Raw genomic sequence first — 25129 nt, 5'->3', positions numbered from 1 at the left:
CTGAGATCTGAGAGAAACGACCACACCTACACCAGGTCAGTGAGATGGAACGGGCCAAGGTGTGCCACAGCTGTTTCCCCTGCAATCGATGGCGAGACGGCAGGTGGTCCCCCTGCAGCCAGGACAGACTCGGAGCAGAGACCCACTTGCAGCCCGTGGAGAAGTTCACATTGGAGAAGAGATGCCTGGGCCTGAGGATGGTCGTGGAGCATGGGACGCACGACGAGGTAGAGATGCATCTAGAAGTCTGTGTGATGACCCACGCTGGAGCGAGTGGCAAAAACTCCCTAAGAATCCGAGACTGTGGTCAAACCTGCACTGAAGCAATCCGATGGGGAAGGATTGCATCCTGCGGTTAGCATTCACTCTGGAGAAGTCTGTGGATTTTTCCTTCTGAGTAGGGGATCCACTGGAGCAAGGGAAAAAGGGTGTAAGGACTCCTTTTCCTTTAAGAAAGGAGCGGCAGTAACAACATGGGATGAACTGACCTGCACTCCCCCATTCCCTGTCCTCCTGCTCCGCTGGGGGAGGAGATAGAGCTGGGAAGAAAAAGACAGGGGGAGAGGTGTTGTTTTTAAGATCTGGCTTTGTTTCTTTTTATCCTCTCAAGTAACTGATTTTGTTTGCCTTCGTCCTTCTAAGTAACCGTTAATAAATTGCTTTGCTTTGAGAAAGCCGAGTCTGTTTTGCCCAGGACCATGGTTGGTGGGTGCTCCTTCTCTCTTCTTGTCTCGACCTTCAGTCCTTTTATTACGTTTTTCTCCTCTCCACTTCACTAGGGAAAGAGTGAGAGAGCGGTTGTGTGGAGTTTAGTTGCCGGATCAGCCTAAACCACGACAATATTATATCCATTTTGATTTGGCTTTTCTAAACAGGCAACAGATTTACTTCATGTGGTTGTGTTTCCTGAGGTGAAGCTTTTGCAGTATGTTTCCTTTTTGTGGAGGCCTGTGGGATTCTCCTGGACATTTAAATGCTGAGCCAGCATCTTCTGTCTTTCATGGGGTTGCATTCGATGACAGCACTGGGTCTTAAGAGTGAAAATTGTCATAATTTATTTTAACATGCCTTGTTTTTTGCACTCAGATGCGTTCACATGTTTTAATGGAGGTGAGTGTGTCCACAGAGAGCTGTGCAACTGCAGTCGATTTAATGCAACTGGACCAAGATGCCAGACAGGTGTGTAAAGATAGAAAGCTAACTGGGTTTTTTGGGATTGTACTCGGGTTTCTGCAGCTACAAGAATGACTACTGTTTGCCTTAAGGTTCCTTCACGCTCTAGTATTTTTCCCTCTTTTCTGTGGTGATATTTCATGGCATGCCTCATACATGCATCTCAACTACAGATTGAATCCAAAAACCATTGGTACTTCTCAAGTGACTCTTCTTTTGTTAGTGTATAATACAGGTGCTGAAAGAGATCATATATGCAGAACATGGGGTCAATATAATTTTGAAACTTTCGATGGACTCTATTATTATTTTTCTGGGAAATCTACATATGCACTTGTGAGACATACTGAATTAGATGAACAGAGTTTTTTCCATTCAGGTAGGGGACTGTACTTCTGTGTTTCTTTTAGCTGTTGTTGAGCTTGCTAATAATGCATCAATATTTAGAGATTAAAAATAACTTGTGATGATAGTACGGAGTTCTAGAATATAATCTAGATGTAATGCCAATGTAACGTGGGCTACCACTTACTATAGCAAAAAATGTAAATAGCTGGAAGGAAACTAATGTGTGTACCTTCAAAACCTGCTGCTGCTGTGAAAAGACTGCTTTAAAAAGAGTGCTAATTGTACTCAGGTTTTTGGGGAAAAGTGGAACAAAACTACTTGCTCACATGCAGAGGGTAGGATTGGGAGTATTAGTTGTGTAATGTGCATTGCAAAGAATTTGATTAAAATCTTGGCTTTGACACTAGTAATTTTATTTGGCAGGTGAATAATGATCCTGGGTGTCATTCTTCTCCTTACTCCTGCAAAAGGTCCATTAGTTTGTTCTTTTCTGGAGATGAACAGATAAAGTTAAGCAGTGAAGTCACCTATAATGGATTTGGGTAATTGCACTCACGTTTTTGATGCTGTAGTTACACTGGAACTAATCTCATGATACCAATTTGATAACATGTAAACTAGATAACTTATTTGCTGGTAGCGTAAAAAACCCCAACTATCTAGATCACAGCTATAATAATTACTCCCCATCTACAGTCTGAGGAAGGTGATATCTAAATGAGTGGTACATCATAGTATGAAGCATAACTGTTGACATTGGTCCTTTGATCTTTTTTTTTTTTCCCTTCTTATTTGCAACTTCATCTTTTTTTAGTGGAGTTACTCAATATTTATATCAGGGCTTTTCATATGTATGAGGAAGTAATTTAATTAGCAAGTAATTTCTTTTTAGTAGTGATACTTTCTTATGTAAATTTTTTTTTGATTCTGTCTCATTTCTCAGAGTACAGTTGCCTTATGTTATTGGAAACTTACGCATCCAAAAGCTAGCTGGATACTTCCTAGTCAGGCACCAGTATGCCTTTACTCTGGCTTGGGATGGTACATCTGCAGTGTATATCAAAATGGCACCAGAGTATCTGGGCAAGACACATGGACTGTGTGGAAACAATAATGCTATCCTGCAGGATGATCTTGAAACTAGTTATGGTGAGTATTTAAATTATGTCCTCTTGTGTTAATGCATTTTTTTTTCAGGTCAAATAAATATTACTTTGTTTAGTTTTTAATTGTAATACTAATTGAATGGACAATTTTTGAAATGGAAAATATATGTAAATACATCTGTTAGATGTAGTGAAGAGGGCCCGTTTCAATATAGGTGAGGCGCTGGAGAGGAAGATCTTTAAAAAGCATGACAGAAAAGTGTCTTACTCCACTACCTGCAATGGTAATTGTACTTCAGTTTCCTAGGACATGAAAGGTAAAATCTGCTTTTAGATGTTCACTGCCTTCTTAGCAGTTTTATATAGGAGATATAGCCTGAGATATTGCTATTGAAAATAATTCAGTAATTTCAATTAGCAAATCAAATCTATGAAGACTACCAAGTCTTGTTTGATTTAATACTTCGTTTATGCTAACGCTTTCAGAAGTGACCAGTGGTCATTGGATACAAACTTCAGATACTTTCAAGAGTCTCAGCTTTCAATGAATACTGAGTAAAGACCTCTATAAAATAAAAAAAATCAAGCCCCTTGAAAGGTATATCAAGTTAGGTGACTAAAAACTGCTGGAAACCATTACTTTGAGTTGTTTAACTCTTCACTCCTCGTCCTTAAAACTGGACCACTTCTGTAGAGTACTACTTCAAAGCTCAGAGTACAATATGTAGTAAGTTTCCTCTGTTGTTTAAGTATGCCTCTCTGTTTTAAAAAGCATCAGCCCTGCACTAGTATCAGCTCTCACCTCCATTGAATAGTTTGCTCACTAAATCAAAATGCTTAAAATAATGCCAAGATCAATAGCTCATTGTCCTCATTGCATTCAGAGATTTTCCTCTACCCTCTCACCTTTCCCAGGATATCTCGGTCACATAAAGCTGTGATTGTAGCACAAGTTGATACACTGCGTGCTAGCTTTATCCAATTAACTTAGGGAGCAGTGGTAATAAAGATGTGGCAAGGTATGCATTGGTAAGTAATCCAAGTAGTAATCAATGTCAGCACTTACACATGATGGATAATACCTTAGCTAGTTTAAACGTAGCGTGAATGCTTCTACTTATGTGAAACCTTTACTTGGTTAAAGTATGTCATCATTTTGTGCCCTTGCAGTGACCCAGGAATGCTTCATCTTTCTTGGGTTTTAGACTCTCTGTTGGGATTTTCATATAAAGTAACAGCATAGACCTAGGTATATACAGTTTACTACAGCTCTTCTTTCCTTTCTTCTATTCAAGGACTGCGGCAGGCATAGCCCTGCTCCCTAAAGCCCTTCCTTGCCAAATTGCATGAGTAAACTGCTTTCAGCTGTTCTAAAGCCTTCCTACTGTATCTCCTTTTAAAAGTATTTTTGTTTCTTAAAGGGACCAGATTGTCTTCAGACTAACAGCTGATTGGTGTAGTTGTAGGAAGGATTTGGCATTCTCCGCTTAATGTAATGTTTCGATTATTGAGATGTTTGCCTGGGCAGTCTTATAGAAACGTTGTTGTTTTTCCAAGTTATTGTGTGACTCTGTGTGTGTGTCTTGTTTAGGAAAACTGACAGATGATGTAACAGAATTCGCAGAGAGTTGGCAGGAAAATCCTCCACAAGGAACACCCGGTTGGGATAAATCTATTCTCAATGAACCACCCTGCCTGACACAAAGCCATGAATCTCTACAGGTTTGGATCAACACAAAGGAATTATTACAATAGTTGTTGATTCTAACTAGAACAAGAACTTGACTTAACGCTTCAAAAGAGACCGGGAGTATTTTCAGTTCTTCTTTGGAGGACTGGATTAAAATGGTTGCTGCAGCAGGACTTCCCTTTTCCCCTCCTTTCCCCCCCACTTTTCTTCTGTATGAGTTTGTAATTTAATTCTTGATCTTTTCAAATGTTAGATTGTCTGCGTATAAGCCAATAGGAGTGTTTGAATCTGGGGCTAAATGACTGAAAAGTTGTGAAGTAAGAGTTAAGTGCTTTGAAACTAAAGCTGATGCCAGGCATGTTTTATTTCTGTTACCTTTTACTGTGTATTTTAACTAAAGTGAAGATTATTTCAGGTTGTCTGGGCTTAGCTGCAACATGATCTGTGTCTCTCTTGGGGAAGGGATATGCTTTACTACCATTGGTATGACCGTGAATCTTTTATCCCATGTTATGACTAATCTGGCATGGAGAGCAATATGTTGCTAGCCACTGCTTCTAGTCAACGAGAGAAAAGGAATTCCTAGTCACAGACTGAGAAATCTGTCCTGGTTTTCCATAGTATTCTATTCTGCCTAGGTTTGTTTTTGAAAACCTCTTCACAACAGCTCTCTCGTTCGTTTCAGAGGGCATACACTCTGTGTAATATCCTGTTACAACCTCCATTTGAACTATGTCATGAACATGTGAGTCCTCTTCCTTTTATGGCAAGCTGCACCAATGATCTTTGCATGTAAGTGAATGTTTTTTGATAACTCCAAAGCTGTTATAAGAAGCATGGTCCTTCTATCATGAGAATGAATTGTAAATGTTAACAGAACTAGTGTGTGTCTTTTTCTGCATATCATTTTTTATCTAACATTCTTTTATTATCTTGCTTTTCTCATTTGTTCTAGTTTTACTGCCAGAAATTTTCTGTTGTTCCCGATTAATTTTTTTTGTTATAAGGATGACCAAAATCAGGCCCAGATATTTTGGTAATTTGTTTGTGTACCTTCCCTCGAATATGGCATCTGTTTTGATTCTGAGTGTGCAACATCACTAGTATTTCTAACCTTAATGAAAAGTCATAGTGAATAGATCAGTTTGGCATCTGCAAGCCATATGTTAACCCAGTGAGAAAAGGAATTTGATTACTATTTGAATTTATGCTAACGTTTCACAGCCATGCTTCTTTTCTAAGCAGTTTTGACTAGGCAAATTAACAGGCAGTATAGGAGAAGAAATTTCTGTTTCTTGTACTATGGTGACTCACTGGTAGAAATCTTACACTTTCTTGTGAGTTTTCTGAAGGACGTTATTCCTTTTGTAAAAATCAAGACCTTGATTCAAGGGTGTTTGTGCTGCTCTATCTCTGACTTTCATAGATTTATTCAGGAAATTAGTGTCAGATCTCAAATACATTGATGACCTGTCTTCAAGTGTGGCAGAGTGTCTTATGCATTCAAGGCTTTTAACCTAGCCAAACAACACAGTACTTTAGAACATTATTAAGGTAGATTCAGATAAGGTAGTTGTTGAGGTTATGATTTAATGTTTGAATGTAGGCAGAAAATAATATGTCAATTTTTTTTTTTTTTTTTTCGTGTAAGGTCAGCATTTGATAATGCAACTTGGTGTCGAGCTTTAACTGAATATGCTAGAGCATGTGCCCACGCAGGAAAGCCACTTCATGGATGGCGAATGCACTTTCAGCAGTGTGGTATGCAGATGCTTTTGTACTTGGAAATACTACTTATCTTACAGCAGTCTTCCAGTACCTAAAAGGGGCCTACAAGAAAGCTGGAGAGGAACTTTTTACAAGGACATGTAGTGATAGGACAAGGGGCAATGGCTTTAAACTGAAAGAGGGGAGATTTAGATTAGATATAAGGAAGAAATTCTTCACTCTGAGGGTGGTGAGGCACTGGAACAGGTTGCCCAGAGAAGTTGTGGATGCCCCATCCCTGAAGGTGTTCAAGGCCAGTCTGGACGAGACTTTGTGCAACCTGATATAGTGGAAGGTGTCCCTGCCCATGGCAGAGGAGTTGGAACTAGATGATCCTTAAGGTCCCTTCCAACCCGAACCAGCCTAGGATTCTATGCTTAGTAGTTTTGTTTTGAAAAGAGTGTTCTTCATACTTTTACTTCTTTCTCCTTCCTCCTATTTTGAATTCGTATGATTCTCAATCAAAGCATAACTGTGGACTCAAGGCTACATAAATGCAATGGAATTTCTTTTTTATATGTGTAATTTGTACTGAATGTATTTAAAGCACTAAGCTTATTAGAATGTGTTTTAAGAACCTTCTTACTACAACATCAGAGATTCTTTAAGAGGATTAACCATCTATTTTTTCATAGAGCTACTCTTTCAGTAGTCTTCATGATTTTTCAATATATCGAATGTGTGTTGTGAGTGTTAAAAATAAATTTGAATTAAACTTGCATAAGTCATCATCTTAGAAATCACAGAAAGTAAGTTTGAAAGAGATGATCTAATTTGTCCGCTTGCCTGGGAGACAGGACCAAAACTGCTTTGTCATTCTTGACAGAAGATTTTCTACCACTTCCTATGCTGGTCTGAGTAAATAACTCTGCTGTGAGAAAGTTTCCCAGAGTGTCCCTTGGTGTAATTCAAGATTATTCCTTCTCAAAGCAACTTTAATGGACAGAATACGAATAGATGTATATTCTGTGTTCGTGTTACAAAAGCCACTGTTTCATTGTTCTAGACCGCTGATACTCACTTGACTTAAAAAGAAATGTGTGCACTCTATTTCAGCCCTGAGGCAGTAGCACAATCCCTTTTAATTTCTCTCGCTGTTTCTGGATTTTAGTGATTACCTGTGCTGAACCCTTGACCTACAATGAATGCGTCAACTGTTGCCCTGCTTCATGTCATCAACAATCACAATGTATTGACAGTGAGCTTCCCTGCATTGATGGATGCTACTGTCCACATGGTAAGTTTTGCTTCCCAAATATGTATTATTTGATTCCATATAACTTTCATATTGTTCTCCCCCAAGTTTACATACCTATATGGCCTGGCTAGATTGAGGCACTCGCAGGAGCTCTTTATGAATGCGGTGCCAACAGAGTGTGGGTGAATGACCCTGTTTTCTTTGTAACTGAAAAGAGCCTTTTCCTCCCTCCAACAAGTAGGAATAGGTTTCAGCACAGATCCACTTTCTAGCCATAGAGCTTCACAATTTGAGTGAAAAATTGGATTTGCTCAGTTGTTGACAGGGCTGCCGTCCTTGTGATTCTGATAGTTGCTGCTTGGATTGGGGTTTTTTTTGCTTATTTTGGTGGATTGTTTGGTTTTGGTTTAGGTTTGTTGTTTTTTTTTTTTTGTTTGTTCTTCCTCCCCCCGAAGAATGTCTGCATGGTCAGGTGCTTAGGAGAGCTCCAAAACCAGACATAACTAAAAATCATTCATGTGGCCCGAAACAGGTTTTGACACTGAGATTCTTACACTGTTGTGTGGTTCTGACAAGTGAGGTTTTTACTGATGTGGCCTATAGGAAAACTTTACCCTTAATTACCAAAATGGACTTTGATGTGCAGTTTTCCCCTGGTTACTAGCTTCTCTTGGGTACATAATTCTACCTAAAAGAGAACAGAGAAAGTTATGTCATGGATCTTCAAGTCCTGCCTCTTATGTGTACCCTGATGATTTATAAGTATATAATAATCTTTGTCATATGTTTTATCTTTTATGGGCTAGTAAAGTCTTTTAGCTTCTGTCTCTCTAAAAATGGAATAATAATAAAAAAAAAAAGGCAACCTCCCCCCCCATTATAGTAAAACAAGGACCAAACGGTGCCTTAAAACATAGAGAAAAAGATTTGTAAAGGCGTCAAAAAAGAAGCCAAATGTACTCAAAGCAGCACGATTTGGTTTTGGTTCTTTCGTGTGGATGATTTCCTCCCCTTCTCCCCCAGTATTAAATACTTGTTATTCATAATATTGCTAGTGTATCTCAAGTGATTTAGGGACTTGGTCCATGTAATATAATTTAATTAATATAAGTCAAATGCACGTTTGTTCTGTAAAAATGACTACCAAATAGCATAGGGTTTTCTGTTGTCATACGTGACTATTTGTGTTGTTCTTGGGAAACTTGTTACTGCTCTGTTAGCCATTTGTACAACTATTTAACTTTTTTCTTGTTGTTTTATTTCTTCTAGGCTTAATTTATGAAAATGAATTGTGCATCAAGCCTATAGACTGTCCTTGTGACTACCATGGAAGTTTCTTTGAAATGGGTTCAGTGGTTTATGAGGAATGTAATAACTGGTTAGTAGTTTTTCCTTTTACGCTGTGGACTTAATCTTTTCACGGTCATTAAGGACAAATTCTTTAAGGCCTATTTCAGTTAAAAATAGAATAAAGTCAGTAAGTCATCACTGTTTCTATATAGAAAACCTGTTGTTCCATATATGCTTTGCAATGAAGGGAAAAACAAGAAACTATAGAGCTATTAATGTGGAAGAAGAGCAAATGACCAATATTGCAGAGAATACTGTGATGTTTAGTACTCTTCACCCTGAACTCTGCCTCAAACTAAAAGGAATCTAGAATTCAAAATCTTAACAGGAGAATTATTTTGTCTCTTTCTTGTGTTGTCTCACTTGGACAAAAAGAGCTTAATGTCATTATGACACTAAGCTGCTGTTTCGGGAATTTCTAAGTTAATTTTATACATTGGAAAGAAAAGTTTGTAGGAAGAGATAATGCTTTTTGTTGGATCAACTTAACTGAAGAAAATGGATGAGCTCGCAGATATGCAACTTCTTTTTTCCCAACAGTTCTATTTTTTTCAAAGTAATAAGATTCAAATTGTTTGTTTATTCTTCTCAATTATAATAATCCTTAACTTTTATAATGGTCATCAAGGAGCTAAAAAGAAAGAAAAGTGTTACTGAATGCATGGGCGAAATTTCATCTGGTCATGTCCTCATGACAAGCTCTTGCCGCAGCTTCCAGGCATTCTAGTGACTCTGGTGGCTTTGTTGCACCCTTTTGTGAGACTCAAGACACTTGGTGCTCGTTTCGTAGAGAAGATATCCAGGAAGAACAACTGAGGGACAGCTGTATATACTTCACCAAAAAAAAATTATGAAACCTTTTTGTTTCCGTTTCAGCACTTGCATTGGAGGGAAGTGGATTTGTACAAATCTTACATGTCCAGGTATGTGAAAGTCTTGAATGCTTAACTTTTTTTAATAACTGAATTTTTACTTCGGGTAAAATATTATAGTTAGATCTTAATGTGATATTTCACTATATAATTTATGTTTTTATTTCTATCTGCATATAAACGCATCTACATGCCCAGTAGGTTAAACATTAAAATGGTCTGAATAGCAGGCATCTGCCTTTCAGCTTAGAGCAGTAACATGTCTCCCTATACATCACCATAATGTCTCTGGTAGATGGCACTACCTGATCGTTCTTGTCATTCAGCTAAGTTTTCCTCTGCAGTCTTCACTTGACGGACTTATAGCAAGATTACTTTTTTTTCCCTCCACAATATTGCTGGCTAGCAATATAGTATCTAGGTATTGTACAAATATCAATTAATTATTTTCACAACATGCCTGTGGAACGGGGGATGTTATTCTCACTTCACAGATAGGCAGCTAAACCCCAGAGATTAACGTCAAAAGGATTTTGTGTGTTAATGGTACCCATGGCCTCATGGTTCTTACAGCTACCAATAGATTCAAGCCCTGATCTCAGAGTTACCAGTTAACTGTGGGGGTGCTTAATGTTTCTGCATATCATTTTTTGGAGCCACAAATCAAATACTCAGAATGTAAGGGTCACACCTACTATTGCCTCCTTTTGTGGGAAAGAGTTATTCAGGTGTCCTGGCCTGGTATCAGACGGGAATTCCATAACAAAAGCAAGGATAATGTGCAGTTCCTAACCGTGTTCCTAGTACCCGGTTATGATATGAATACAGTTTTATAAATTACAGCGTGTATCGGAGTGTATGAACTCTGCAGCAGTAATAGCTGTTGAGAGTACACCGTGTTTCCTGCGTGCTGAAATACATCCTTTGTTTTGTTTGTCAGCCGAATGCTCGGTTTCAGGAGACATTCATTTCATGACCTTTGATGGGCGAAAATATGCTTTCCAAGCTGCCTGCCAATATATTCTGGCAAAAAGCCGTACATCTGGAGCGTTTACCGTATCCTTGCAAAATGCTCCTTGTGGACAGGTAAGGCTTAGAACCTTCTTCTAATGTTTGTATCCTGAAGGGTTTATTAACCAGGGACGAAAAAGTATTTTAAAAATATGAAAGCTACTTGCAATTGAATATACTAAAATTAATCAATAGAAACAATTTTCTATAATGATGAAATAGTTCAACAGCAGCAGTGCAGGGAAGTCTGTACATGAATTCTTATGTTTGCTTATGATGAATGGGAAAGATTATGCTAGTGTTCTGATTCAGTGCTCACTGAGGTCATTCAATAGCATATGGTGGTTCATTCAGCAAACCCTGGATGATGACTCGTTTTCCTGAGCTTTCTGAGTACATCTTTGTGGATTTGCAGCCAGCACAAAATGAGTCTGCTCCTTATTACTGCTTGAAGGAGGAATTACTTTTTTGTGCCTTGAACAGAGATTTCTTTAAGCTCTGTTCTCGCAGCTTGAAATTCACTGTTGCTTATGTTGACATGAAAAACTTTGGATAGTTTTTGGCACAGCTCTCTCGGATTTGGATACATGTATGCATCTGTGTTACTGTTGTTAAGTTGATATCCTATGCAATTGATTTCAACTAAACATGCATGTGCATATATATATTTATATATAGCTGATACTAAGTGTGTTCCTACTTTATATTTGAAAGTTTCTGATACCGTACCTAGGTGTCACTAAAGATTTAATCTGTTTTATGTCCAAGACCCATTCTCTTTCCTTGTTGTTGTATATGTGGATATTATAATGTCTGTGTAAGGTATGAAACACTAGCAAGATTTCCACTACAGCATTTCATTCTTGTTACAGTCTTAATAGTTCTCATATCTTGAGGTAATTAAGGCAAGTTAGAACAGATCTTAATCGCACGCAGTTGGTGTGAGAAGAATAGTTGACTGAGTTGAGCTGTTGAGGGTCTGACCTTTCTCGCTGACTTTGAGTTCTGTATGTGCACTTAAGGGCAGAATTTGGCCCATGTTTCTATTAGAGTAATAATGCTACTGTGGATTCCTACTTACTAAGCTGCTGGACTTGCTGTAGGAGCAAGATGTTAAATTTTGTATCTTGGCCAGATTTATATTCTGTCTCCAATGGTCTTGTGTAATGATTTTTACCTACGAGCAACTGTACAGATGTTTGAAGTGTATATAGACTTATATATGACTCTTTTTGCTGTATTTCTAGACCATCTACTATATGCTAGGCCCAAATTTTATTTCTTAGCATGATGAGCTTCCATATTGTGGCAGTTACATACTTCACATAAAATCAGATCTAGCACCATTACGTTTTACTTCTCTGGAGGTAACTACCTACTACTTCATCATAGTAGTTTTCTCTTGTGTTCTAAATAAATGTATGATTCTATAAATCCTTTTACACTAATGATTGCATTCATTCTTCTCTTCAGCTCATATTGTTTGTGCATTTGAGATTTCCTTGGGAAGAAAAATGGTCATATAAGTTGTCATGCTACACTTTCTATAGGCATATTTCAGTAAAGTCTTTTTGTCCTTGAGCACTAAAACTACTTCTCTGTATGTCAGAGAAGACCTTTAAGGATAAGGAAGTCTTATTAAAGTGGCACTGGCAAGTTTATTGCAATAGAAATAGTTTATTTGCAGTCCAGGTAAGAGATGGGAGACTGAGTGCATGGAATCCCCTTCTCATCTCAGTGGTAAAAGTTTACAGGTAAGAAAAATAGCTTAACTGGATAGAGACAAAATGTGTTTTCCAGCTGGATGATCCACAAGTAAATGTCTCACTATCTCTTCTATGGTTCCTGGGAGAAGTGTGTCAGGACATCTGGTGAGGTATGTGACAGGGCGTAGAAGTTACCAGTGTTGAAAAAGTGGATTGCTGTGTTGTGAATACAACTGCTTTATTATGCTCTAATAGCTTCTAGTTCCTTGAGGTAGAAGAGTTACAGTGGGGGCTGTGAAATGAGATCTTGGCGAGGACACACATGCTAAAAAGACTTCTAGGTTTAGCCTCTGTGTGAATCATCCATTGGGTTGGGAAGGATCTGGTGGTCCTGCTAGTATTTCCTGTTGATAAGATTGAAACAATTTCAAGATGCAATATATCTGATGGTTGCTGCAATTCCCCACTTCAAGTGCACGTGTGACTTAGCTTATTCCAATTTTAATGTGTTTAGCTGGCTTCATCTGTGCAAACCTTGGGATCCTGAGGAGTTGATTAAGTCAGTATCATCATTTAGAAGGAAAAAAAAAAATAGTGTGAAACAAAACATTTAAGCATGCAAACATAGGCATAAATCTATTCAATCAGCATAATATTTTCAGAGTTTCGCAGAGTCCAAGAAGCTTGAGAAAGGTGAGTGTATATTGAAGCTGTGTCCCGTACTATACAGTTGAAGATAAGCAAAGAGGATCTCCAAAGAAACACTATGGGCAACTTGATTATCAAATGAAAGTTGAGGCATGAAGCCCACAGTGAGAGACCTTTCAACCTGACCTTTTGGAAAGCCCATCAGTGGACAACAGAGGTCTGAAGCAAATATCTGCCATGGTAATGTGCAGGATATGTTTTGTGAATCTCATTTCCTTCTGTGTTACAGAACACTTATCTCTGTGCAAAGCAGAAACGTTCCTACCAGTTTGTTTGTAGTGACACTTTTATTGGGGAAAGTGGTAATCGAGTTAGTTGGTTTTCTGCAGCGCTGGTGAGACTGCAGAGAGCCTTGCAGTAATTCTTGCATCTTCTTCACCCTGACTTAATGTGTCCCTGTGTCCAGGTGGTTTGTAGGTGAAAACACAGATTCTCTTGACTTTTACTACATATTGGGCTCCATGTTTCATGTAGCCTGTTTAGATTTTTATAGAGGTTTGAGTGAAGCATTCTGTAACAGCCAGGTGGGTGACCAGAGGCTTATGTGGTGTGTTCCATGGCTACGTCCTGTTAATTTAATTGTCAATGTACAAGTGGTGAGAGAGTAGTAAGAACAGTTTGTATACTATCACACAAGAATATGAGGCTTCAGTGCAGATATTCAACTGTCTATCAACTACCTGGTACCACTTGGCAGAAGAGCTGCTTTATAGTTCCCTAGGCACCATCCATTATCTTTTTCCCGTTTATAAAAATTAATGAATTGAAATAGGAAGCTAAAAGATTTGTAGTGCAGAATCTCATATTTCTTGATGGTTTGCGATTTTATGTGCTTTTTAAAGAAAAACACCACCTTATCAGTCCCATCTCATTCAAGCCGATTAAAAAACATAGAAAGAGAATATCTGGGGAGATTTTGGGTCTTGGAATCACAAAGAATCCAGTCATCTAGAGCCTTAGAGCTGGTGACATAAACAGTCATCAAGCAACAAGTTATTTCGAAATGATGTGAAATTTTGTTTAAGCACTTTTTGGAAAGAGAATCAGTCAAGTTATCAGCACCGCTTAACCTTATCTGAGTTTCAGGTGACAGCCTCCCTGGCTTTGTAGTTTATATGATGAGAAGGTCTTCTGAATATAGAATTTTTTTTAAGTGTCTAGTGAGAGAAATGGCCATTCTTGTGAAAACACCTGCTGAAAGTTGGCAGGGGCAGTGCTGTGAAAGAAACAGTTCATTGGAACAGAGAATAACTGTCAGGCAGAATTTCTCCTTTAGTTTCAGCATGAAGGAATAATAAAGCTTTTGTCCATGTTGTGTAGTAATGTATATACTATGGAGGGTTGTTCTCTTGGCTCTGGTCTGCTATGCATACCAGCTGGTATTCTTTTATATTCAGCTTCTCAAAAGGTTGACAAAGTTGTCAATTTATAGCCACTGTTGTTGAATGATATGCGCTGGAACATAATTTCTCAGTAAAGAGGCAAGACAACAAGATAAGCTACAAGAGCATGGCTTCACGATGCAGATGCGTCTGTCTTAACTACCAGCCCTGGAGAGCTGGTTGAGCTGATGAAATATCTCCAGTTATTTTTATATTTGCTGTTTTTGAGTTCCATTTTATCGTTTCAACTCTTGGTGAAAGATCGCTGTTGTGCTGTTATTTAGAGACAGGGAAATTCTGAATGTACTTTTTAATCTTTACGAACCACTGTGTTTGCTTGCGTGTCCATGGTACTTGAAGGACTGACGGATGGTCTGCTCTGCGCTAGTTCAGCATCTATGAAAACCACACAGTAGTGTTTGGAGATCCTTGCAGCTCTAGTAATTGTTTTCAATGAGTAGGGCAACGTTTGCCCTGTATTAGGCAAGTCCCAGAGAAAGTCAGTGAGAGTTGAATGGAAGCGTGAATCTTTGAACTGAACATTGTAATGTTTGCACTGTGAATAGTGCTGTTCACACTATACTTTTGCTGTTAGTGCGACTATTTTGACTAAATCTTGTTCAGTGCCTCTTTCATCACTGAAGATGCTTAACAGTTTTCTATTTCTTTATCAGTTATACCTTCACTATAGACAATGGGACTGACAAGTGCAGCCTCCCATACCTCTGCTGGACGTTTCTGGACTGTGTCTCAGGGCCAGATTCAATCAACAGGAAATTTCCTGCAGTGAGATCTAGGCTGCTCTTTGACCAAGTGATTGCAGATGTGTCTGTGTATGTTTTGGTACATGAGATGTTATGAAACATTGAAGATGCATAATCAAGATGAGAGTACAATGAACAAATAGTGTGCCAAAAGTAACTGGACCCAAATTTTTTTCTTTGTTCTTGAATACCTTTTAAATCGTTACAAGGTCTTGCAGTCAGGGAGGCTGAACAGAAGAAACAGCAGTTGAGTGCTTCCCCTTTTCATTTGTAGATGTCAGGGAATAGACAGTCACTTAACTTTATCCTGCCACACTAGGCCAATGTAAATAAGCTGATGCCTCAGGAGCTATAGTAAAGAGATTTGAGTATAGTGGGAGTGGCAGAAACTTACTTCTGTCCTAGAGCAAAGAGAAAGTAGAAGGTGGGCCATGATTCTGAGATCTTTCAGCATGTATCAAAGTGAATTACAGGATGTTGAAATGGTAGAGTTCAAGTCATCTCTCGATTCACCTCTGTGCCTAATTCTCTGTGATAGAACATTTCTTTTTAAAAAAAATCAGCAGTGATCAAATTCATTCTATTAAGAAAAATCTGGTAATCATAGAATGGCATAGGCTGGAAGGGACCTCAGAGATCATCTAATCCAACCTCCCTGTCATGGGCAGGGATGCCTCTCAACTAGACCAGGCTACTCAAGGCACCGTCCAACCTGGCCTTGAACACCTCCAGGGAGGGGGCATCCACAACTTCTCTGGGCAATTTATTCCAAAGTCTTACCACCCTCACACTGAAGAATTTCTTCCTAAGATCTAATCTAAATCTGTTCTCCTTCAACTTAAACCCATTTCCCCTTGTCCTATCAGTGGACACTCTTGTAAAAAGTCCCTCCCCAGCCTTCCTGTAAGTTCCCTTCAGGTATTGGAAGGCAGCTGTTGTGATTAATAGGCATACTTTAATGAGCATTCTTTCCCTATTGGCATCAAAAGCCAAAGTACCTGTAGTTATTCTGGAAGGTGGAAGTCCTGGCCTGGAAGCTTTGATAGGAACTGACTAGTGTTAATCATCTATCTGGCTAGCTGCCATGTTATTTAGTACAGGAGTATTTGTTACTGTGATGTGTTGCAAACATTCAATATTCAATAGGCCTCAGACGTGTGCTGTTTTCCACCTGTGTGGTATGGTGTCTAGTTGAAGATCACTACAGTAACGTAAAACATGCAGGAGTATTAAGTAGTTTGGGACTTGCTTTAGGTATCAACTGTTTTTAGGACTTGCTTTAGGACTTTTCTTAGGCTGTTTTGAAGGCTTTTCTGTCTATTTGGGTGTTTCTTCATGCTAAAGTTTAAAAATGTGGGCCATGTGGGTTCTCGTGTCTTGTGTGGGAATCCTCTACCTTTCAAAATAATTAAAGTTAAAACAAATGACTGAAGGTTTAAAACCAATTCTGTCTATACTTCAGCATGGGCCCTAATGAGTTTCTTAGAAACTTGAAAATAAGATACCAGAATCATCCAGACTGAAATGCAGTATTTTTTCATGTTTTTTCTATATGACGTTTTGACTTAGGGAACTGAAATGGAAGTAAGAATATGCAACGGTAGTAGCAATAAGCAAGTTGGACCAGCTGGATGTTGTGATATTTATAACGACACAATTCTGCCTTTTATTATTCAATATTCATGCAGGGAGCTTATGAACATATTCCATAACTCCTCTCAGAAATAATGAACTCAAACGCTGTTTTAAAAAATGATTCACAAGATGCTTCTGTCTTTTTTTATTGTTTGCCTTTAAAAGAATTTCATATCTCAAACATGCTTTAAAAGAATCTGGATATATGAGAGCACTTTAATTTAAAGTACAAATTTGGATTTCTGTGCACTGCTGTGTGGATAATGCAGCCTTGTTTGTGAGCATTAACTCAGCCTTAGGGGGTCTCATGAATTGCAGATGTCTTTGTACTAAGCTATGTAAGAATTGTTTAAGTTTCTCTTTCCAAATCCTGCTTCTGAGCTGTGTTTGTATAACAGGCTAGAGTTAGCATTTTGAATGTTTTCACAAGTATGTTTAAATATAAGTTTAAATAGAAGTTTTCTTACTTAGCTGTAAAGCTGTATATTTTACAAGTGCGCTCTGCTAAGAAGCAAGATACAACTGAAAATTTTTAATTCCCCACTAATTATAGCTTTACTTTCACTCTTAATAAAACATTCATCCTACTTAAATATTTTTATTTTTTTGAAGAATTGTTTTGTTCTTACTTGTAGAACCAGGATGGAGCATGTATCCAATCAATCAGCCTTATTCTTAAGCAAGACCCCAAGAGGCAAGTGACTCTGACTCATTCAGGAGATGTTTTGGTATATGACCAATACAAAATTCACCTGCCTTATGTGGATGGTAAGGAATAATCTGTAAGCACATACCTCCTGTCAAGCACTAAAGCAGTATTTTAGTGGCATATGTGTATGTTGTGATACTGTTAATATTGTTCTCGTGCTGAAATTAAGTGGCATATTCTTAATATCAACATTATTCGTTTCTTATGAAATGTTTCACAAGTTAACTGCTGATATGCTTTTTACACTGATGGTAGGAGTTATACAGTAGCTGTATTGGGCTAGTGTCTCGTATGTTAAGATTGAGTATGTTCTGTCTCCAAAGTCCAAATGCCATCCCTCACATTTACCAGGTTGGTTAGTTCTTTTCTGAGGGGATGTTTTTTTCTCTGATTCTTGACTGAATAATTTATTTTCCCTTTCTTGTAAGTAACTTGAGTAAATTTAAGTGGAGGGAGCTTTTTTGCCCCTTACAGATAAGCTACAGATTTTAAGACAAAATTATTATTTTTTTTTTTTCCTTTAATGGGTTTTTAAATATCTCCCTCTGGAATATATTACCAAGTGTTCTGTATATGAATACATGACTGCATTCTGTGGGATTCAATGTTAGCTTGAGTGAGAGCTTTATATGTAAATCATTAGTACATTTGATGTCTGTGGGGCCTTGGCTTTTTGGGAATGTCCCAAAAAGGCTTTAGGAAGCACATTGTTGGTGTTAGGATTAGGTTGTCTAAAATAAATGGTCTGCAATGTTGTCTACAATGTTTGTATCTTTAAATTGATGTGCTTTTAGTTAACCTTTATGAACATTCCAGTGAACTCTAGATGCATTTTTAAAAAGTGTGGTGACTGTCACAAGTTTGTTTTCTTCTTTAAAGTCTGAATCAGTGTAACTTTTTGTGAGAAATCAATGTTTAGAGGAAAAATAGGGCCTTAATAGGAAAAAATGTAACTTACATAAAAATAATATAAAACAAACAGTGAAATGAGAAAAAAACAAAATGCAAATTAGAAGCAGGTTTCCTTTGCCTTTCAACAGTGTCTGTTTTTACTCCCCAGATTTATTTGAAATACGGAAACTGTCCTCTGTATTTCTTCAAGTAAAGACACACATTGGATTACAGATACTGTATGATAGAGAAGGACTGAGGCTTTATCTTCAAGCTGATGGACGGTGGAAAGATGATACTGTGGGCCTTTGTGGAACCTTCAATGGAAATATGGAGGATGATTTTTTGTATGAATAGCGGCAAGATTTCTATTTGCCAGTATATGAATATCTACAGTTAGAATGGCAGATCAAGTGTGTACTGAAGCTGAATGGATAGACACCAAGAATAATTTATTTTGGAGTTTTGTGGTAGTGAAAGAGATAGTAGGTTTTAGTTTGCTAACAGAAAATCTATAACTTCAGCTATAGGATATCAAGCCAGGTTTTGCTTAAAATGTTTTGATAAAAAAATACAGTGAAATATATGACTCCTAAGTGCTATCAGACAAGTTTTGTCCAAAATATGGAGTGGCCTATGAAAAGGACTTTCTGCCTCTCTGCAAGCCTCTTTGTCTCTCTCTAGCTCCTATTTTCTGCTGCAAGTTCTGATCTGGTCTCTCTGACAGAGCCTCCATTGTTCAGTTGTCTGCAGGCCAGAAACAGGAGTTGGCTGTTGCCTGAGCTTTGCTTTGTTGTGATGCATTGAAAGATGGTCAGAGCTGCCTGAGCACCACAGTCAAGACTGCTGTTTGTCCAGCTTCTTTGCAGCATGTTTCCTATAGATACTAAAGAAAATTGGCTTCCAGAGAATTGAGCACCCTTGGGGAAGTGGGAAAAGGAAAACAGGAATTTAGAGTATAACAGAATATTTCTTTGACCAAGGAAAAAAGTGTAGGAAAAGATCTTTCCCTCTAAACAGTTGGAATTTTTAAAATCAAAACTAATAGTATTATAAGAATATTGTTTGTAATGAGACTAGGAAGTACATAGGCAGGATCTCAATGAAGAGGTATTATTTGTGTAAAGCTGCTTAAAATATTTCTCGGTTTGAAGCAAGTAAGTTTTGTAGTGTGTTTTTGATTAGTCTTTGGGCTTGTTCTCAAATAAGTGAGAAATTGTTCAATAGTTGATATTTGTGAAAAAAAAAAACCACCTTAAACTGCAGGAACTTAGGAATTGTGCTGAGACTTGCACATAATGTGCAAGGATCGTGACATGTACACAAAACTCCTGATCCGCACCAGATTTGGGAGACTTGGCATAGACAGTGGTGTCTTTTGCAATACCTCCACCCCCAACTACTTTACCAGAAGTAATACCACTGGTTGTATGCCTAATGCATTCTTTTCCCTAGAGTGTAACATCCCGTGTTTAAATGCATGGTTTTGATCATTCTCCCTATACAATATTAATGTGCCCTGGTTATTTTGACCAGTCTTTCTGTCTTTCAGCTTCTGCTGTCCTTCTGCTTACCTAGGCCTCATGGATATCTATCCAATTGCTTTTGCAGTTATATCTCTGGACCCTTGGATTTCTGTTCCTTCCTCTTTCTTACAGGGACTAGAACACCTGGGAAGTCAGCTACTCAGGAACAGATGGGAAATTATAGGTAGAGGGAAGACAAAAATGGATCAGATATCACTGAGGAGGCAGAAGTATGAATAAGCGTGCAGACTTTCAGGACAGTGGTGCTCCCTCCTTTTCTTTTGTGAGAATGGAACTCAATCTGGTTTGGTCTGTCCTTCCTCACAGAGTATCTAATGGCTCTAGAGCAGATTTTCTCTTTTCTTTTCTGAGTCTCTGCCTGAGAAGAGTCCTGAAACTTAAGCTAACAGTGCTTTACGGGACAGCGCCTGAGAATATGGAGCAGTGGAAGGGGAGCTTAAATCAGCTTCGCTGAAGCGGGTGGGAGGATTGAGACCGTTCTGTAAATTCACTGTATCTTTTGTGACTGAATTCTGTTTTGTAAAAGATCTCCAGTTGGAGTAACTGAAAGCACTCCAGAGCTGTTTGGAAACACATGGAAAACGTCATCGGCATGTGTTCTTGTGCATGATAGTTCGCAAATGGATCCGTGTGATATTCATCTGCAGGCAGGTAGGCAGTGAACATCAATTGTTATTGACAAATGCATTTCTGCCTTTTACATCTGTGCTGATTATCGTGGTTGGATCAGGTAAAGTAATAACCAGCCTTACCCACTGAAAAAGTAAATACTTAGGTAGCGTTTGTTGAGTTCAGTCCCCTAACAAATCATGTAGTGTATTTTCTGATACTTGAAGAGACACTTGAAATACCTCCTTTTTATTTCTGGTATGCAATTACAATGTGTAAAGCTAGACATGCATTAGAGGCTTGTAGTATGTCTGGTATTGGTGGTCCTACTAGTTAAGATGGAGACTCAAAAGTATTGGAGTAAATATTTTTGAAAATACTGAACAAACGAGACGTTTGATTCAGTTGTCTGCTATGGAGGAGAATGAGTAGGGGAAATGCTTACGCACTGCCAGCCTTTAGGATCAACTGAAAGGGTACAGTTGGGGAATGGCGCTAGCTGCTGATGGTGTCAGGACCACAGATGGTCGCTAAGACATCCTTTAATAATTATGATCTTTGTAAATTATCAGTTATATTCATTTCACAGTTCCTACCACTTTTTGTCTTGGACTCTACACACTTTTAAGCAAGATAGAGAGGTTGATTAAGGCTTTGCCTGTAATTTAAGCAGTGCTAGGAAATCATCACCTCTCCTGCTACCTCATCATCCCGTCTTTGGAGTATTGATACAATATGCAGAACTAAGAAGCTGCATTCTTGATAATGGGTTTGGACAAGAATGTAGAAAAAAGTGGCCTGTACAGGAAGTCAGAAATTCTGGAAAAGGAATTTTGAAAATCCTAGTTTATGGATTTTTCTTATTTTGTAGGAAATACAAATTTATCTCTTTCTGGGTATGCTAATATAACATATTATTTATTTTGACCACTATTGCACAATTATTTAATGCATTCAGAATCAGAATATTCAGATGAGTGCTGTGTTTGGAGCTGCTTTGGTAACTATTTGATACTTCTCCCGTGTGATAGTGCTGCCCTGATCTAGCAGCTCTGAGTGTGGTTGCAGCCTTATGCAACTCAAACAATAGGTAACAACAGATTGTTCTTTAAAATACCGACCTATTGAAGGTAGTTACTGGAAGTGACTTAAACTGAAGAGAAATGTAATCCTATGTTTTCTGAAAGACACTGGGTGCAGTGTAGCATCTGTTGCCTAACCCACATCCATGAATCAGTTTAAAGATTAGGAAACTGTATGTAGGCAATGTCTGAGTATTGTAAAGTTTTCTGAATACCTTAAAATCAATCTCAGAACAAGTTCAAAACTACGAGCAGCTAACCTCTCTTCTGTCCTTCCATACAGTTGTACAGATAGCAAAGATGGAAAGATATATATGGCAATAGTATATAACCATGATCAGTTGCATTGTATAGAAGCCAGTTTTTATTCCAAGTCTTTTTAAAACTTCCTCACTGAAACAGTGTTTAATCTGTTATTTGTATAGCCTCTTATGCAGCAGAAGCTTGTAGCGTCCTTACGAAAGAACTTTTTGCTCCATGCTTCCCCTATTTGAGTCCCGTTCCCTATTTTGAGCAGTGCAGAAGAGACACCTGCAAATGTGGACAGATTTGTTTTTGCTCTGCTCTGGCCCATTATGCTCATCATTGCCGAAGATTTGGAGTTATAATAGATTTCAGAGGAGGTGTCCCAGACTGCGGTGAGTTGCCTTTCACTTCTAGTCTTAAATAATTACTGTTTGAGGACTTTAGAGTGACAATTAGAAAATAAAATTAAATTAATATCATCTTTTAAATGAGAAAAGGGTTAGTTCTAGCACAATCTTTTGTGTACAGGGCAAGGTTCTTTTTTTTGTCAAGTTAGAATTAGTACCAGTGGTTTTAGAGCATTGTTCCTTATAGTTGACTGACTTGGTTATTTTGACTTAAACAATGCAAAGATTTTTTTGAAGTAGTTGGAGGGCTTCAAATATATACAGAATTAAAATATGTCTAAATCTTTTATGGCTTTAAATATCTCATACCCATGTTGATATTATTCATGTGCTGTGTCAATAGATTCGTTCTTTTCCTTGTAGATGCTAGGTTTATCTAATTCTTTACATGAATGAGATGAAAAATGATGGTTATAGGTGGATTATTGTCAACTTCTGATGTCTGACAGTCCCTTTTAGTTTATTCTCTTACTGTTGGTGACACTGAAATACATAGAGTGCTGAAATAAGTGAAGAGAATTGTTGATATTCAATTTTAAATGAATGGAAGAATATAGATAGTGTAGAGATGGCCAAAGAATGATATCTGTTATCTGCTCTATAATGTCTCGGAAGTGGAGGAGTGGGATAATATTATTAAATTCTTTAGCTTTTTATTAGATTCTTTAGTTTTTATGAACTTTGTGATGTTGATAGGACATGTAGTGCCTTCATGTACATGCTTTTAAAAATTACAGGCTCAGAAACTCTATAAAACAATGCTGAACTGACACCTCTGAGGTTTCAGTACGTTTGGCTCCATAGACAAGGCTGAAAATCTTTTCTAAGGGGCAGTCAAGAATTTAACATCTGGTAGTTTTCATCACATCATGTAATTACCTATGTTGTAATGCTTGATAAAGATGATTTTGGAAAGTTGGTCCAGCTTAAGTATCTCAAGCTGGAGTACCTGTATGTATGTCTAAAAAGACTGGCTTGCTTGTAGTCATATGGCATGAGTGGCTGTGTACACCATGACTGAATGATTCATTCAAACTATTTAATTTTATTTTGCTTTTTTAGAAGCAAATGTTGTTTTATTAGAATATATTTTAAAAGTCATGCTTGTAGGGTTTAAACTGTATGAATCTTTATAGTATTTCAAGAACTTCAGGTCTATTTTCTTTTAAGTAGAGCTTTATAGGAGAGAGATATATGGAGAGATACAGACATAAGAAAACTTAAGATGGTATTGTGCAACATCTACAAAGTACATGTTTTATTTATTGCTTTTAATGTTTTCTTTAAGATGCTATCCATTTCCCAAAGCCCATGCACAAAAGCCAAGTGTTTTCAGAGTTAGAAGGAAAAAAGCTTCAACTGTTCAGTTTCCTCAGTGTAAATCTGGATTAACTGTGCAAACTTCATTGTACTTGTTATTACTGTGGATTTACATCTGTGTAGTTTACACAGCATAGTGCCAAGATTGCAATTTTGATGGAATTTAATGTGACTGGAATGAAAGAATAAAGATGTCTATCAAAAAACTGTTGGGAGGTACTTAAGTCTCTTTCTCTGTAATTTGAGAGATTTGTTTCATTTGGACAGCTCTTTCATGTGAAGATACAAAGGAGTACAGTACTTGTGTATCTACCTGTGGCAGAACCTGCCAAGCGCTGTCTGTGCCAGAGACATGCAGCAGTGATTGTGTTGAAGGCTGTGCTTGTCCTTCTGGAATGTATTTGAATTCCAAGACTGAACAATGTGTACAGAGGTAGGTAAAGTTGCAGTTCTATTAGTTACACTCGCTATCTATTAGTTACGCTCACTATTTTAGATCATTGCATTTGCAAGTCAGAGTGAAAAGCTATAAACATGTAACCTTGTAGATATATTCATCTGTAAATTTGGTGGGATCTTAGAATTATACAGAACCTGTGTGTTGATCAAAAATAACTCTTTCGTAGTACTGACACTCATCCAACATCACCAAAGCTAGCTGTTACATATTGTCTGGTTTGTGGCATATAAGAGATATGAAAGGTGTCCATTGTTGTGTAGATGTTCTGCTTTGTTACTGGTTTGGTTTGGAATGCACTCGACTTAAATGGCAGTATGTATCAGTAGTTGCTGAGATCAATTTCTTGTATTTTTTTTTTTAAAAAGCAAACCGCAAAAACCTCACTGACCCAACCAAAAAACCTCACCAAAACCAACAAAGCAACCAACTGAACTTACAATAACAATAACAAAGTCAATAGGAATTTTTTTCTCCCTTCAGTTTGAGTTAATCACAGTTACTTGTTTGTGGGTTTTTTTGTCTACTCCAGAAACGAATGCCCATGTTATTTTCAAGGAATTGACTATCCCTCTGGAGAAAATATTATGACATCTTTGGGCAAATGGTAAGATGCAAAACTGTTGTGTTTTTTTTTTTTCCCCCTGAATAAATGATGTCTCTTTTTAAAGAGCTCTGTCAAATCATTCTGGCTAGCCTGTCAGTTTCTTTGTAGTTACTTTGGTGGTTTTTTAATGAAGCATACAGAATAAACCTACATTGCTTTTCTATGCATGTTTGGACAGAGTTTCTTTAGAACTTAGGTTTTCAGGCTGCTGTGCTTATTATCCAATATGCAGTTTGAAGCACAAACTAAAGAGAAAAGCCACTATCATTTTGTAGATCCATACTAATGTGGAGAGCTCCCGAAAACCACAGACGTTTCCTGACTGTCCATTCAAGTCTGTTCAGCTAGACCTTCATTGCTATTCTCCTTCCCTATACCAGATTGTAAATCCATTTATGAAGAATTATTAAGAATCTGTCTTCTGCTAGTATAGAATCAGTGTAAAAGAGCAATGTGGTTTATCAACTAAGAAACAACATAAATAACTGTCAACTGCTGCCAAAGGTACATAAGCATCTCTGTTATTGTTCCTTACATTTAGCAT

The 25129-nt window shown here is 37.8% G+C and overlaps 2 protein-coding genes across 3 annotated transcripts in view; both read left to right on the top strand.

The window, feature by feature from the left end:
* The first annotated feature begins 1168 nt into the window (after positions 1 to 1168).
* Positions 1169 to 18667, top strand: LOC147528520 (otogelin-like). The gene is made up of 11 exons (XM_086612863.1): positions 1169 to 1179; positions 2465 to 2670; positions 4219 to 4349; positions 5325 to 5353; positions 5969 to 6078; positions 7196 to 7321; positions 8552 to 8660; positions 9509 to 9555; positions 10445 to 10590; positions 17346 to 17478; positions 18480 to 18667. Exons 1-11 carry the CDS (start codon positions 1169 to 1171, stop codon positions 18665 to 18667), a joined length of 1236 nt encoding a protein of 411 aa, XP_086468989.1.
* A 1795-nt stretch (positions 18668 to 20462) lies between these two features.
* OTOG (otogelin) overlaps positions 20463 to 25129 on the top strand; it is an 84652-nt gene continuing 79985 nt past the window's right edge. Inside the window, exons 1-4 of one of the 2 annotated variants that reach the window (XM_086612939.1) lie at positions 20463 to 20508; positions 21974 to 22186; positions 23789 to 23954; positions 24511 to 24585. In XM_086612939.1, the coding sequence (XP_086469065.1) occupies positions 20478 to 20508; positions 21974 to 22186; positions 23789 to 23954; positions 24511 to 24585 (485 nt within the window). In that variant the 5' untranslated portion in view covers positions 20463 to 20477. The remainder of the gene's footprint in view (positions 20509 to 21973; positions 22187 to 23788; positions 23955 to 24510; positions 24586 to 25129) is intronic. The other variant, XM_086612940.1, reaches the window with a different exon arrangement.

The sequence above is a fragment of the Tauraco erythrolophus genome, chromosome 6, assembly GCF_009769465.1.
Source record: "Tauraco erythrolophus isolate bTauEry1 chromosome 6, bTauEry1.pri, whole genome shotgun sequence".
Taxonomy (NCBI): Eukaryota; Metazoa; Chordata; class Aves; order Musophagiformes; family Musophagidae; genus Tauraco; species Tauraco erythrolophus.
Note: the sequence above shows the minus strand (reverse complement) of the source record. Positions and strands in the feature narration are given on the sequence as shown.

What these genes read in the sequence shown, in the direction of transcription:
- LOC147528520 (XM_086612863.1), top strand. An exon ending in AAAGCCATGAATCTCTACAG is followed by an intron (nt 4,350 to 5,324) that starts GTTTGGATCAAC and finishes TTTTGTTATAAG; the next exon opens with GATGACCAAAATCAGGCCCA. An exon ending in TCACCTGCCTTATGTGGATG is followed by an intron (nt 17,479 to 18,479) that starts GTAAGGAATAAT and finishes TTTACTCCCCAG; the next exon opens with ATTTATTTGAAATACGGAAA.